We start from the raw sequence: 14,800 nt of genomic DNA, 5'->3' as shown, positions 1-14,800 counted from the left end.
CAGTCCATCATTACTTTAAGACACAAAGGTCAGTCAATGCGGGATATTTCAAGAATTTGTAAAGTTTTTTTCCATTGCAGTTGCAAAAACCATCAAGCACTATGATGAAACTGGCTCTCGTGAGGATCACCACAGGAAATTTAGAACCGGAGTTACATCTGCTGCAGAGGATAAGTTCATTCGAGTTACCAGCCTTAGAAATTGCAGTCCAAGTAAATGCTTCACAGAGAACAAGTAACAGACACATCTCAACACGAACTGTTCAAAGTTGACTGTGTGAATCAGGCCTTACTGCAAAGAAACCACTACTAAAGGACACCAATAAGAAGAGACTTGCTTGGTCCAAGAAAGATGAGCAATGGACATTAGACCGGTGGAACTCTGTCCTTTGGTCTGATGAGTCCAAATGTGGCATTTTTGGTTCCAACCTCCGTGTCTTTGAAAGACGCAGAGTAGGTGAACGGATGATCTCTGCATGTGTGTTTCCCCCCATGAAGCATGAAGGAGGAGGTGTGATGGTGTGGGGGTGCTTTGCTGATTACACTGTCTGTGATTTATTTAGAATTCCAGGCACACTTAACCAGCATGGCTACCACAGCATTCTGCAGCGATACGCCATGTCATCTGGTTTGAGCTTAGTCCCACTATCATTCGTTTTTTGTCAGGACAAATTACCCAACACACCTCCAGTCTGTAAGGGCAATTTGACCAAGAAGGAGAGTGATGGAGTGCTGCATCAGATGACCTGGCCGCCACAATCACCCAACCTCAACCCAATTGAGATGGTTTGTGATGAGTTGGACCGCAGTGAGAAGGAAAAGCAGCCAACAAGTGCTCAGCATGTGTGGGAACTCCTTCAAGACTGTTGGAAAAGCATTCCAGGTGAAGCTGGTTGAGAGAATGCCAAGAGTATGCAAATCTGTCAAGGCAATGCGTGGCTGCTTTGAAGAATCTCAAATATAAAATATATTTTGATTTGTTTAACACTTTTTTGGGGGGGATACTACATGATTCCATATGTGTTATTTCGTAGTTCTGATGTCTTCAGAATTATTCTACAATGTAAAATATTAAGAAAAATCCTTGAAGGAATAGGTACTGTAAGTGTTCAGACTCTTTGCTCGGATACTCAAAATTGAGCTCAGATGCATCCTCTTCCCTTTGATCATCCTTGATATGTTTCTACAACTTGATTGGAGTCCACCTGTGGTAAATTCAATTGCTTCGACATTTTTTGGAAAGGCACACACCTGTCAATGTAAGGTCCCACAATTGACAATGCATATCAGCGCAAAAACAAAGCCATGAGAATGAAGGAATTGTCCGTAGAGCTCTGAGACAGGATTGTGTCGAGGCACAGGTCTGGGGAAGGGTACCAAAACATTTCTGCAGCATTGAAGGTCCCCAAGAACACAGTGGCCTCCATCATTATTAAAAAATCAAGTTTGGGCTCACCAAGACTCTTCCTAGAGCTGGCCTCCTAGACAAACTGAGCAATCGGGGGGGAAGGGCATTGGTCAGGGAGGTGACCAAGAACCCAATAGTCACTCTGACAGAGCTCCAGAGTTCCTCTGTGGAGAACCTTCCAGAAGGACAAGCATCTCTGCAGCCCTCCACCAATCAGGCTTGTATGGTAGAGTGGCCAGACGGAAGCCACTTTTCAGTAAAAGGCACATGCAAGCCTGCTTGAAATTTGTCAAAAGGCACCTAAAGGACTCTGACCATAAGAAACAAGATTCTCTGGTCCAATGAAATCAAGATTGAACTCTTTGGCCTGATTGCCAAGCGTCACCTCTGGAGGAAACCTGGCACCATCCCTACGGTGAAGCATGGTGGTAGCAGCATCATGCTGTGGGGATGTTTTTCAGCGGCAGGGACTGGGAGACTAGTCAGGATTAAGGGAAAGATGAACAGAGCAAAGTACAGAGAGATCCTTGATGAAAACCTGCTCCAGAGCGCTCAAGACCTCTGACTGGGATGAAGGTTCACCTTCCAACAGGACAACGACCCTAAGCGCACAGCCAAGACAATGCAAGAGTAGGTTTGGGACAAGTTTCTGAATGTCCTTGAGTGGCCCAGCCAGAGCCCAGACTTGAACCCGATCTAACATCTCTGGAGAGACCTGAAAATAGCTGTGCAGCGACACTCCCCTATCCAACCTGACAACGCTTGAGAGGATCTGCAGAGAAGAATGGGAGAAACTCCCCAAATACAGGTGTGCCAAGCTTGTAGTGTCATACCCAAGAATACTTGAGGCTGTAATTGCAGCCAAAATGTGCTTCAACAAGGTACTGAGTAAAGGGTCTGAATAGTTATGTCAATGTGATTCTTCAGTTGTTGTTTTTATATAAATGTGCAAAAAGGTCTAAAAACCTGTTTTTCCCTTGTCATTATGGGGTATTGTGTGTCGATTGCTGAGAAAAAAACAATTTAATCCATTTTAGAATGATGTGGAAAAAGTCAAGGAGTCTGAATACTTTCCAAAAGTCACCTTGTCCTAGAGATATTTACAGGGTTATCAAAACTTCCCGCCAAGGTAAGCCTACACAAAACACAGCCCTTATTTGAAGTGTTTCTAAAATCCCATATGGGAAAAATGAATGGTGGAAAAAAATATTCTAACCATTTCCCTGTTTGACCACTAGGTTTTATGGGTATTATGACTCATACTGTGGTACTATATATGGCCAATTATGTTCAGCCCTCAGGGCCACAGAGAAACAAGGTAGTTAGATGTTGTTTTTCAATTTGATTCAGATTCCCAGCTATGCACGTATGTACAGTAGGCAAACTTTGAAGGGTTTACATGCTTGAGGATATGTACTTCTAAAGATTTGGACTTACAATCTGTGCATACTTAACATGTAAATGCAGATATTAGGCAATGCTCTCTGTTGGTCTAACATGGTAGCTTTGAATCACTTTGACATAACCTGTGCTGACCGCAACATTCTGATGAACTGCGAAGCCTTGAGAGTTCTCGCAGTATCAAAGCTGTCCAGGGTCTATCCTCAGTCGCTTCCTAAAGAGCAGCAACTGTTCAATGTGCTGCCTGCCAGTAACGGTTCTAAATGTAATCAATATTTCCAATTGAAAGAAATAACTCGAGGCAAAGTCTGTTTCCTCCTGACTTCTGTCATCTATGGCATATTCAGGATCTGAGCAATTACCTATTTTTTAAAGCTAGAATCTTTTCTTACATACTTTTTTTTGACTTAGAAATGTGTAATGTGTAATATAGAAATGTGTAATATATACACACACACACAGTGGGGGGGGGGGGGGGGGGGGGAGTATTTAGTCAGCCACCAATTGTGCAAGTTCTCCCACTTAAAAAGATGAGAGAGGCCTGTAATTTTCATCATAGGTACACTTCAACTATGACAGACAAAATGAGAAAAAAAATCCAGAAAATCACATTGTAGGATTTTTTTATGAATTTATTTGCAAATTATGGTGGAAAATTAGTATTTGGTCAATAACAAAAGTTTATCTCAATACTTTGTTATATACCCTTTGTTGGCAATGACAGAGGTCAAACGTTTTCTGTAAGTCTTCACAAGGTTTTCACACACTGTTGCTGGTATTTTGGCCCATTCCTCCATGCAGATCTCCTCTAGAGCAGTGATGTTTTGGGGCTGTTGCTGGGCAACACAGACTTTCAACTCCCTCCAAAGATTTTCTATGGGGTTGAGATCTGGAGACTGGCTAGGCCACTCCAGGATCTTGAAATGCTTCTCACGAAGCCACTCCTTCGTTGCCCGGGCGGTGTGTTTGGGATCATTGTCATGCTGAAAGACCCAGCCCCGTTTCATCTTCAATGCCCTTGCTGATGGAAGGAGGTTTTCACTCAAAATCTCACGATGCATGGCCCCATTCATTCTTTACTTTACACGGATCAGTCGTCCTGGTCCCTTTGCAGAAAAACAGCCCCAAAGCATGATGTTTACACCCCCATGCTTCACAGTAGGTATGGTGTTCTTTGGATGCAACTCAGCATTCTTTGTCCTCCAAACACGACGAGTTGAGTTTTTACCAAAAAGTTATATTTTGGTTTCATCTGACCATATGACATTCTCCAAATCTTCTTCTGGATTCTCCAAATGCTCTCTAGTAAACTTCAGACAGGCCTGGACATGTACTGGCTTAAGCAGGGGGACACGTCTGGCACTGCAGGATTTGAGTCCCTGGCGGCGTAGTGTGTTACTGATGGTAGGCTTTGTTACTTTGGTCCCAGCTCTCTGCAGGTCATTCACTAGATCCCCCCGTGTGTTTCTGGGATTTTTGCTCACCGTTCTTGTGATCATTTTGACCCCACGGGGTGAGATCTTGCATGGAGTCCCAGATCGAGGGAGATTATCAGTGGTCTTGTATGTCTTCCATTTCCTAATAATTGCTCCCACAGTTGATTTCTTCAAACCAAGCTGCTTACATATTGCAGATTCAGGCTTCCCAGCCTGGTGCAGGTCTACAATTTTGTTTCTGGTGTCCTTTGACAGCTCTATGGTCTTGGCCATAGTGGAGTTTGGAGTGTGACTGTTTGAGGTTGTGGACAGGTGTCTTTTATACTGATAACAAGTTCAAACAGGTGCCATTAATACAGGTAACAAGTGGAGGACAGAGGAGCCTCTTAAAGAAGAAGTTACAGGTCTGTGAGAGCCAGAAATCTTGCTTGTTTGTAGGTGACCAAATACTTATTTTCCACCATAATTTGCAAATAAATTCATAAAAAATCCTACAATGTGATTTTCTGGATTTTTTTCTTCTCATTTTGTCTGTCATAGGTGAAGTGTACCTATGATGAAAATTACAGGCCTCTCTAATCTTTTTAAGTGGGAGAACTTGCACAATTCTTTGCCCCACTGTATATACATACCCATTGATTCTTGAATATAACTTATAAATGCCTGATCAGCTTAGTTTACCCCATCAGAACCCCAAATATATGCTTGTTTTACTCTGTTTGAAACAATGTACATATAAACAGACACTTAATGGCCTAAAATATGGTTAAAGCAATAATTTTGATATCATGGATGGTCAGTCCTTGCATCCATAGCTCTGTCTATGAATTTGAGAGTGGTTACATTTCTTCAGGCCCATTCCTTTTTACCAAATCAGAGGTGGGGTGCCCCTTTTGTTATTGTTTCAAAGACTCTATAAGGGTTTCTTCAACTCAGCGGAAAGGTACTGGCTGAGACCTGGTAATATTATATTAGCACTTTCATTCATCACTTTGAATAAATGGGACCCCACCACACCAGGTGCAAGTGGAGGATTTGAGTGTTAGGGCAATGTCACTCTACAATAGTGCATAAAAGCCTCTGGTTTAGTGGGTAGAACTCTTTCAACTACTGCACGGTAATTACAGACAGTGGTTAAATGTCATTGTTATTAGAAAGTCATCTAAATAAAGTGAAAGTGAATCATCTCTCACCATGCTTAAGACGACAAAGTAAAACACATTGGAAACAGAAAGATTTTTAAAATCAATTGTTGCTGAATTTCCCCTTTACTTCAGCTTGCTCCTCCATTCATGCACCTTGGCTGGAGAGCAAGTTAGTGGCAGTGTTCCCTTTGGATTGTAATGGATTAGTCTGAACACTTGATTGTCACTTTTCTCTCTCCCCTGTCCAGCTGCTGCCTTACCTGCAGTCCAATCTAACGGGATTCAAGAAGCTGGAGATTCTCAACTTCAGGAACGGCAGCGTTGTGGTCAACAGCAAGATGAAGTTCTCCAAGTCAGTTCCATACAACGTGACCCAGGCCGTCCACTGTGTCCTAGAAGACTTCTGCAATGCTGCTGCCATAAGCCTCAACATTGAGATTGACAGTCACTCTCTGGACATAGAGCCGGGTATGAGATGAGATCCTGGCTTTGTCCCAAATGGCACCCTAGTCCCTATATAGTGCACTATTTTTTACCAGAACCCTATGTGGTCATTTTTAAAGGTGACATTTACAGAATATGAAATACATAATGTATACAGTAGTAAGTCGAATCAAAACATGGAGAATACTACAGCAATAAAGAATAAAACACTAATGTAGACTATAAGTTGGTAGAGAGCAGGGGCGTCATGCACCCCGAAAATATAAGGGGGCACAAAGCATGTGAGGGTGGCTGGGGGGCAAGCGGCTGTCTGTCTGGAAACCAGTTTTTCCTGCAATCTAGAGCCATAATCATTTTGCTTAATTCTATGTCAAATATATATATTTTTTCTGCATATCTAAAAATGTGCTTGAGCTGTCTGTATCCTCCTAACTGGTGTTAATTTATATTTTTAAGGCAGTGCTGGAAAATGATGGTGGCCACACAAAATATTGACACTTTGGGCCCAATTTGGACATTTTCACTTAGGGGTGTACTCACTTTTGTTGCCAGCGGTTTAGGCATTAATGGCTGTGTTGAGTTATTTTGAGGGGACAGCAAATTGACACTGTTATACAAGCTGTACACTCACTACTTTACATTGTAGCAAAGTGTAATTTCTTCAGCGTTGTCACATGAAACGATATACTCAAATATTTGCAAAAATGTGAGGGGTGTACTCACTTTTGTGATATATATATATATATATATATACAGTGCCTTGCGAAAGTATTCGGCCCCCTTGAACTTTGCGACCTTTTGCCACATTTCAGGCTTCAAACATAAAGATATAAAACTGTATTTTTTTGTGAAGAATCAACAACAAGTGGGACACAATCATGAAGTGGAACGACATTTATTGGATATTTCAAACTTTTTTAACAAATCAAAAACTGAAAAATTGGGCGTGCAAAATTATTCAGCCCCCTTAAGTTAATACTTTGTAGCGCCACCTTTTGCTGCGATTACAGCTGTAAGTCGCTTGGGGTATGTCTCTATCAGTTTTGCACATCGAGAGACTGACATTTTTTCCCATTCCTCCTTGCAAAACAGCTCGAGCTCAGTGAGGTTGGATGGAGAGCATTTGTGAACAGCAGTTTTCAGTTCTTTCCACAGATTCTCGATTGGATTCAGGTCTGGACTTTGACTTGGCCATTCTAACACCTGGATATGTTTATTTTTTAACCATTCCATTGTAGATTTTGCTTTATGTTTTGGATCACCTGACTCCATCAGGTTTTCTTCCAGAATGGTCCTGTATTTGGCTCCATCCATCTTCCCATCAATTTTAACCATCTTCCCTGTCCCTGCTGAAGAAAAGCAGGCCCAAACCATGATGCTGCCACCACCATGTTTGACAGTGGGGATGGTGTGTTCAGCTGTGTTGCTTTTACGCCAAACATAACGTTTTGCATTGTTGCCAAAAAGTTCAATTTTGGTTTCATCTGACCAGAGCACCTTCTTCCACATGTTTGGTGTGTCTCCCAGGTGGCTTGTGGCAAACTTTAAACGACACTTTTTATGGATATCTTTAAGAAATGGCTTTCTTCTTGCCACTCTTCCATAAAGGCCAGATTTGTGCAATATACGACTGATTGTTGTCCTGTGGACAGAGTCTCCCACCTCAGCTGTAGATCTCTGCAGTTCATCCATAGTGATCATGGGCCTCTTGGCTGCATCTCTGATCAGTCTTCTCCTTGTATGAGCTGAAAGTTTAGAGGGACGGCCAGGTCTTGGTAGATTTGCAGTGGTCTGATACTCCTTCCATTTCAATATTATCGCTTGCACAGTGCTCCTTGGGATGTTTAAAGCTTGGGAAATCTTTTTGTATCCAAATCTGGCTTTAAACTTCTTCACAACAGTATCTCGGACCTGCCTGGTGTGTTCCTTGTTCTTCATGATGCTCTCTGCGCTTTTAACGGACCTCTGAGACTATCACAGTGCAGGTGCATTTATACAGAGACTTGATTACACACAGGTGGATTGTATTTATCATCATTAGTCATTTAGGTCAACATTGGATCATTCAGAGATCCTCACTGAACTTCTGGAGAGAGTTTGCTGCACTGAAAGTAAAGGGGCTGAATAATTTTGCACGCCCAATTTTTCAGTTTTTGATTTGTTAAAAAAGTTTGAAATATCCAATAAATGTCGTTCCACTTCATGATTGTGTCCCACTTGTTGTTGATTCTTCACAAAAAAATACAGTTTTATATCTTTATGTTTGACAGATCTGAGAGGGCACATGCCCCTGTGCCCCCTATGGGTTTAAAATCCATCTAATGTTATGGTTTGTCTGTACCATCAATATTCGACTTTTCACTAGCCAATGTGCTAAACCTTAAAATGAAATGCAGAGAAGAAGCCGAGGAGGACCTACCTCATTAAAATCAATCGAATCAATCGAGAGAAAGAGGTTCGTTAAAAAGGGGGAGAAGACAGCTTCACAGCTACTTTGATATTTAATGAATACTGATCTTACCATTTCCCCGTTATTCATTATTTTTTAACAGCTGATCAAGCAGATCCCTGTAAGTTCTTGGCGTGCAACGACTTCTCTCGCTGTGTGGTGAACCGCTGGTCTCGGGAGGCCGAGTGTCTGTGTGACCCGGGCTACATTACGTTGGACGGTTTGCCCTGCCAGAGTATCTGTGTCCTGCAGCCTGACTACTGCCAAAACGGGGGTCAGTGTGAGGTAGTGCCTGGGCATGGAGCCACTTGCAGGTACCTTAGCGTAACCAAATCCAAAGAAAGTAAACATTGTGCCATGATTCTGTATATCCAGATGTATATTAAGCCATTCATTGTTACTACGATGTATGAATTATAATATCCATTGCCATCACTTGTTTCTCTCACCTGTTAGAGTTCAACTTGATGTTGTTCTCTTGTTGATGTTGTCTACTTAGTGTTGAGAGGAAAGCAACACAACATGACATTCTAATGCCACATGCAACACACGTGCACAAATACACACTTTCATGAACTGTAGTGTTCATAATGTGCTCTAACCCAGTGTCTTTGACCTCTTTAGATGTCCTGTAGGTAATGTCTGGCACTTTAACGGGGAGCGCTGCACTGAGCTGGTGGCCGTGCCAGTAGACCCCCTCCTTTTCATAAGCTGCTTTGTGGGCTTCCTGTCCTTTGTTTATGCCGTGATAGCTCTCATGATATTCATGTACACACAATGTAGACGGACCAGAGAGACAGTGACTTTGGCGTAAGCAAAAGTCTTTTCTTCACTGTGTTGATTTGTACGGTACATGTATTTAGCTGTACTATATGTATTCTTCTTTCAACACTTACTATATACATTCTACTAAGAGATAATGTCCCCATTTTGCTTTTAGAGCTGAGAGCTGCACTGGTACTGTATAATTAATACTAGTGGACTTGAGGTTTTCGGAACAGAGTGACTTTCTCTCGATGTTATAAGCTCCCAGCTTGCAGTCACAGACTTTCAGACAGTGTTGTGCTGACTCTCTGGAACCTAGAGAGAAAATGTCTCCATAATGTCATTTTTCGCTTAACATAATTTTGATTATACCCAATTTAACATTCTCCTCTCAGCTACAGAGGTAAAAGGGACATCTTTAGAAATCATCACCACTTAAATCTTGGTTCTTATTAAAAAAAACATATTCAAAGGTAATCATTATGCCTTTTATATGCGTAAAGATTAATTTCTGTATGGGCCAACTAAATATGTTTAGCTTCAGTAAAGACCATATGACAAGAATCTAAAACTTCCAAATCTCCTTCACTAACTATACATACACTATACACATACTATACTAACTACACTAACACTTAACTAATCCCACTACAGCAGTGGTATTCATAGTCTGAGTCGTGGAGGAGCTGCATTGGGGTCGTCAAAATTACTATACATATATTTTTAGGGACAAAAATTAAGAGAACAGATTATTGTATTAAAAAAATAGATAAATATTGAGTAAAAAAAAAGTAGTCATTTTGATAGATGAAAATGCAATGAATTGAAGGTTATTTGTTATTTAAGGTTGTGTCATTAGATTTTGGGTTGGGCGGGGTCGCGAGAAATTCTTGGGGAAAAAAACGCTGAAAATATTTGAATACCACTGCCCTCCAGTATATGTAAATACTCCAACAAAGTGTTCAAGCAAAGGTTAAAGTGTCAGTGGCTTTAAGTCCCTCTCTGATCCGGTTAGTTCCATGTGTAATTATGCGAGCATTGGGGGGCTTCACCCCACCAGGAACCAGTCAACACACCCACACAGACCTGGATTTGCCATCTCCTATTAACACAGTGTGCGCATCCCAAATGGCATCCTTTTCCCTATGTAGTGCATTAATATTGACCAGGGGCCATAGGGCAGGGACAAAATAGTGCCCTGCTGTGTATATAGGGAATAGGGTGCCATTTGGGACACAAACAGACCCTAACACAGTAATCCAGCCCCTAGATCAGACAGCACCACAAACAGTCAGAAATAACAATCGTCTATGAAAATCTAAAGGTTAATACATTATCTAGCTTTCTCAGTCTATGAAAACTCAAAGGTTAATACCATACAGGGTGCTGCTGACATTATCTAGCTTTCAGTAATCTTATTGTAAATAGTTTAAGATTTCTCAGGTCAATTTTTGTCTCATGGAAATCTATTCCAGTAAACAATGTAGGTCTACAATCGCGTAAGATTCTAAAATAGTTTAAATATCCGACTATTAGATAGTTAATGTCAGTCCATTGGTCTGTGAGCAAAGTGGAGGAACAGTAGTTTTGGATAATGCATCTGCACCATAGTGAACTCAGTGTCCTTCCATTGTGACAATCTCACAGGTCTATACAGTGACCTAACGACTGTCTTCTTTACAGAAAAACCTCTTGTCGTGCCTCACCCCATGTGATTTTTGCCCCTTGGGATAATATATAGTTGCAATTGTTTTCTTGTTCGCTCATTTGTTTGTTATTTTTGTCTCAATAACCTTTTTCATGTTTTTTTGTTGGTAGATACCCAGACAAGTATACAAGTCTTCCTGGCATGACAAGTTAATAAAACAGAGTGTTGAATGACATCAACACTATGTACTGGGGTAAGGACTTGTTTGATTATTTTCACTTTTTAAAATCTTTATTTGACCTTCATTTCGGACCCAGTCATGCCACGTTATCGAAAACAAGTAAGCAAATCAAACCATGACATCATATAATTATCATTCAAATAAATTGGTCCATGATCTTTCCACTAGTTTACGGGTGGTACTCAAATTGGTTTAGTCGAGTGTATTTCCACAAGACTGTAAGCCACAGACAGACACACCTCACACAGACAAACCAAAGCTCCCAAAGGGAACGCTTAGTCCATGTTATTCACCTCTTAATAGAGGAGAGACGGATTGGCAAGCCTGTGGTTGCTTTCCAAATGCAGGCTTTGAAATTAGTCTAGCCTTCTTTGACCCTCTTTCCAGGTCAGTCATTTTGCTGTTGAGGAACTGGGTCAAATGTAATCAATTAAGGGTTAAATTTAAACAAACAGAATCTAACATGGCTGACTTTCATTCCAAAGATCATAAAATATAAAGTATCAGACTTGGGTTTCTACACTATGCCAGTTTAATGAATGCTTGACAAAGTGGAACTACCTTAGCCTGCATACACTGTACACTCCCTTTGGCAAATACGAACAAAGGTAACACTGGCATCTGTGTTTCTCCTCTGTTTTAGATATGGCGACCTCAGAAGACAGCGTTTGGATCACTGCAGAAGACAGCGTTTGGATCACTGCAGAAGACAGCGTTTGGATCACTGCAGAAGACAGCGTTTGGATCACTGCAGAAGCAACACAGTTCCGTTTATAAAGGATATTTAATAGCTGATGCAGTTAACAGACAGTTGTGACTGCAGAAAGACACTGATCTGCGGTCTTCTGATTGACAGGCAGACACAACCCCTTCATCTCAGCTTTCCAAAGCCTGTGTTTCACCTGAAAGGATACTCCCCAAACTGTGGGCGACAAACAGATGTGATCATTTCGCTGCATTTATCAAGTTGCAAAGGCACCCCAGGACAGCAAACTGCTTTTATACATAATGTGCTGACAATGTAGTAGCACTTAAAGAAAAAAAATGTAAATGCCAGAAGAAAAGTGATGTTTTCCTCATGAGGTATGTATGTTGCAATGGAGTATAGTTAATATCACATACTGTACACCTGTATCATATTGTCTGTCTCTGTATTGGTGTAATATTGATAATTGTATAAAGTCCATCTCTGTTTCCTCACTGTCTTCAATAGGGCTTTTCTAACCGTGTGTATTTTTGCTGCTGTACCATTACCATGTTGAGGAATAGAGTGATGTCAAACACGAGGGCCAAAAGCAGTTGAGTGAAGCATGAAATGTGTTTATTTCAGTTAGAGATCAGCATTGGAAAAGGCAGTATCTGAGGAATGATTGCTATGCGTGTTGTGAGATACAGAGCATATGGAAGCCAGCCAGTCATTTGTTGTACATTACAAGCGATATTCAAGGAGACCCCACACTACAGTAGTAAACTCTGATGTTTGTCAGAAATACATACTTCGGGCTAAACTGAAGACATGTTTTAGACACGAGCATGAGTGGATAGATTTCAAACAACCACGACGTCGCCTTTCGCTTGTGCAGAGCGTCCAAGGGAATGAGAAGAAACTCAAGACTAACAGCCTTACCTGAAGAGAGTAGTTCTAGTCTCACAAGATTGTCATGTACTGTGTGTTTGAGACAGTCTGTCCTCCTTGTAGTGTTGCGTGTGTAAATTATTGCTTCATCATTTGTTTATTTTAAGAAACATGAGTCATGTGACCAAACCCTTTATAGCAGGGGTGTTAAACTCATTCCATGGAGGGCTGAGTGTCTGCAGGTTTTTGTTTTTTCCTTTCAATTAAGACCTACAGTAGACAACTAGGTGAAGGGGGGTCCTTACTAATTAGTGACCTTAATTCATTAATCAAATACGAGGGTGGAGCAAAAACCCGCAGACACATGGCCCTCTGTTGAATGAGTTTGACACATGCTTTAGAGTATCTTAGAGTAGAAATATTTATTTAGAAAATAAATGTGTACATTCCTGTGTAGAAACATTAGACTCTCTATCATACACGTCGAACATTCTGTGGGTATGTGTCTATTGGAATATCTAGCAGAGAGAAGAATAGCTGACTATATTGTATATGAGCTTGAATGAAGTTGGGGTCAAGAAGACAACACCATTTCACTATTCAGTTTTTGTCCCATACACACATTTGGTCCGACATCGTAGAGTATCTCAAGATTTGTATTATTCACTTCTCATAATTAAGTTTGATTCATTCATTATTTTTCTTTTTGTTTCAATATTTGGAATAGGCATTGTTTCATGTGGAGAACATGAAGCAATTTCAACCATGTGGCTTTAGTAATGAATGGTTGGGGAATGTGAAAAGGAAATATTTATTTACCTTTCATTAGCAAACCTAAATCACACATATGAAGAATAAAACAAACCGCTCCTAACCAAACAGTAAGGACTGAAGGAACAAATCAACAAACCCATATTACATTCAGTCTGAAAGCCAGAGGTAAAAACGTATTACAGTATTATCAAATATTATAATTAGAAATGAATGTGAATTTATGTGCAGTTACTAAAAAATATCCTTAGAGAAGAACCGCTCAAGTATAACTGCCTCACATGAGAAAACAGAGTTGCAACCTAGCCCATTTCTACCCCAACCTAGCCCATTTCTACCCCTCTCTTGTGCAAGTATTGTCCTATAATTACTACATGAAAATAAACAGCAAGTATTGGTTTGAGTGAAATGATCAACAAGCTGTTAAGACTGCAGAGACAAAATGTTGACTTCATTTTAAATCACAAAGACATAATATTAAACATCAACAATTTAATACTCAAAACTTATTTGGAGGCAGCTTTGAAACACTTCCTACTTTCAGCAAATTACCCTGTTAAAGTAGTTTTAATAAGGCCTCGTAGTTAAAGTAGTTTTAATAAGGCCTCGTAGTTAAAGTAGTTTTAATAAGGCCTCGTAGTTAAAGTAGTTTTAATAAGGCCTCGTAGTTAAAGTAGTTTTAATAAGGCCTCGTAGTTAAAGTAGTTTTAATAAGGCCTCGTAGTTAAAGTAGTTTTAATAAGGCCTCGTAGTTAAAGTAGCAGGAATATTAAAAGGAAAACATCCATATTTGCTCGAGAAACAAAACTAGATGTAATAATTAGTCACTGTCCGATTCCTCTGCATAGGTTCACTGCAAATTCCCCCGTACCCACCAAGAAATAATACATCAAGACAATTGAAAGCAGCCAAGACCAACAACATGAACAAAAGAAAAAAGACAATTAACAAAAAGTGGTTAATTTATGACTTGCCCCCAGTCAAAACATGGTACAGTAGGCTTGAATACCCACTGTGTTAGGTACAGTAGCTTAGTGCATTCTTCCCTTTGCTGTAGTGAGAGAAAGGCCCGTGGTTTAAGACAGGGGGCTTTAGCTCCAGGGTGAAGTTTCCCAGAGTACAGATTTAGGGTCAGCTTCCCGTCCCCCAATCCTAACCTTAACCTTTAGGTGGGGAAAATGCTAAACTGACCCACGATCAGCGACTAGGGGCAAATTCACCCAACACCCTTTACTTGAGAAGGGTCTTCAGCATGGCTGTGGCGTAGGTGGGGCGGGCCTGTTTTTTCTCAATGGCTCTCCGGAGGTACTGGATGCCCCCGCAGCGCTCCCAGATCTCCTCAAACTGCCGGGGCAGGATCTCAGCTCCCCTCTTCCTTGTCAAGCCTGTCTCCTCCAGGCTCAGCTCACACATCTCCATGTCATCTTTCCCTAGAGACACAGACCGCAAAAAAATAGAGCATCGTGCCTGTGAGGCAGTAAGACTATAAATCGTACAGATAAATGAGCGTGCACACG

General features: G+C 40.9%; 2 protein-coding genes across 13 annotated transcripts in view; one reads left to right on the top strand and one right to left on the bottom strand.

The window, feature by feature from the left end:
- Nucleotides 1-12,695, top strand: part of LOC110529191 (interphotoreceptor matrix proteoglycan 1) — a 37,017-nt gene extending 24,322 nt beyond the window's left edge. The window contains exons 14-17 of the mRNA XM_036984868.2: nt 5,638-5,857; nt 8,386-8,596; nt 10,866-10,948; nt 11,580-12,695. Of these exons, the coding sequence (XP_036840763.2) occupies nt 5,638-5,857; nt 8,386-8,596; nt 10,866-10,908 (474 nt within the window). The 3' untranslated portion in view covers nt 10,909-10,948; nt 11,580-12,695. The remainder of the gene's footprint in view (nt 1-5,637; nt 5,858-8,385; nt 8,597-10,865; nt 10,949-11,579) is intronic.
- LOC110529476 (unconventional myosin-VI) overlaps nt 12,236-14,800 on the bottom strand; it is a 125,400-nt gene continuing 122,835 nt past the window's right edge. For all 12 annotated transcript variants that reach the window (XM_036984870.2, XM_090242660.1, XM_090242661.1 and 9 more), the window contains one exon: nt 12,236-14,713. In XM_036984870.2, coding sequence (XP_036840765.1) covers nt 14,514-14,713 — 200 coding nt within the window. In that variant the 3' untranslated portion in view covers nt 12,236-14,513. The remainder of the gene's footprint in view (nt 14,714-14,800) is intronic.

This window comes from Oncorhynchus mykiss, chromosome 8 (assembly GCF_057628025.1).
Source record: "Oncorhynchus mykiss isolate SJ-2025 chromosome 8, ASM5762802v1, whole genome shotgun sequence".
Taxonomy (NCBI): Eukaryota; Metazoa; Chordata; class Actinopteri; order Salmoniformes; family Salmonidae; genus Oncorhynchus; species Oncorhynchus mykiss.
The sequence above is the reverse complement of the archived record's forward strand: the minus strand, read 5'-3'. Positions and strand labels throughout refer to the sequence as shown.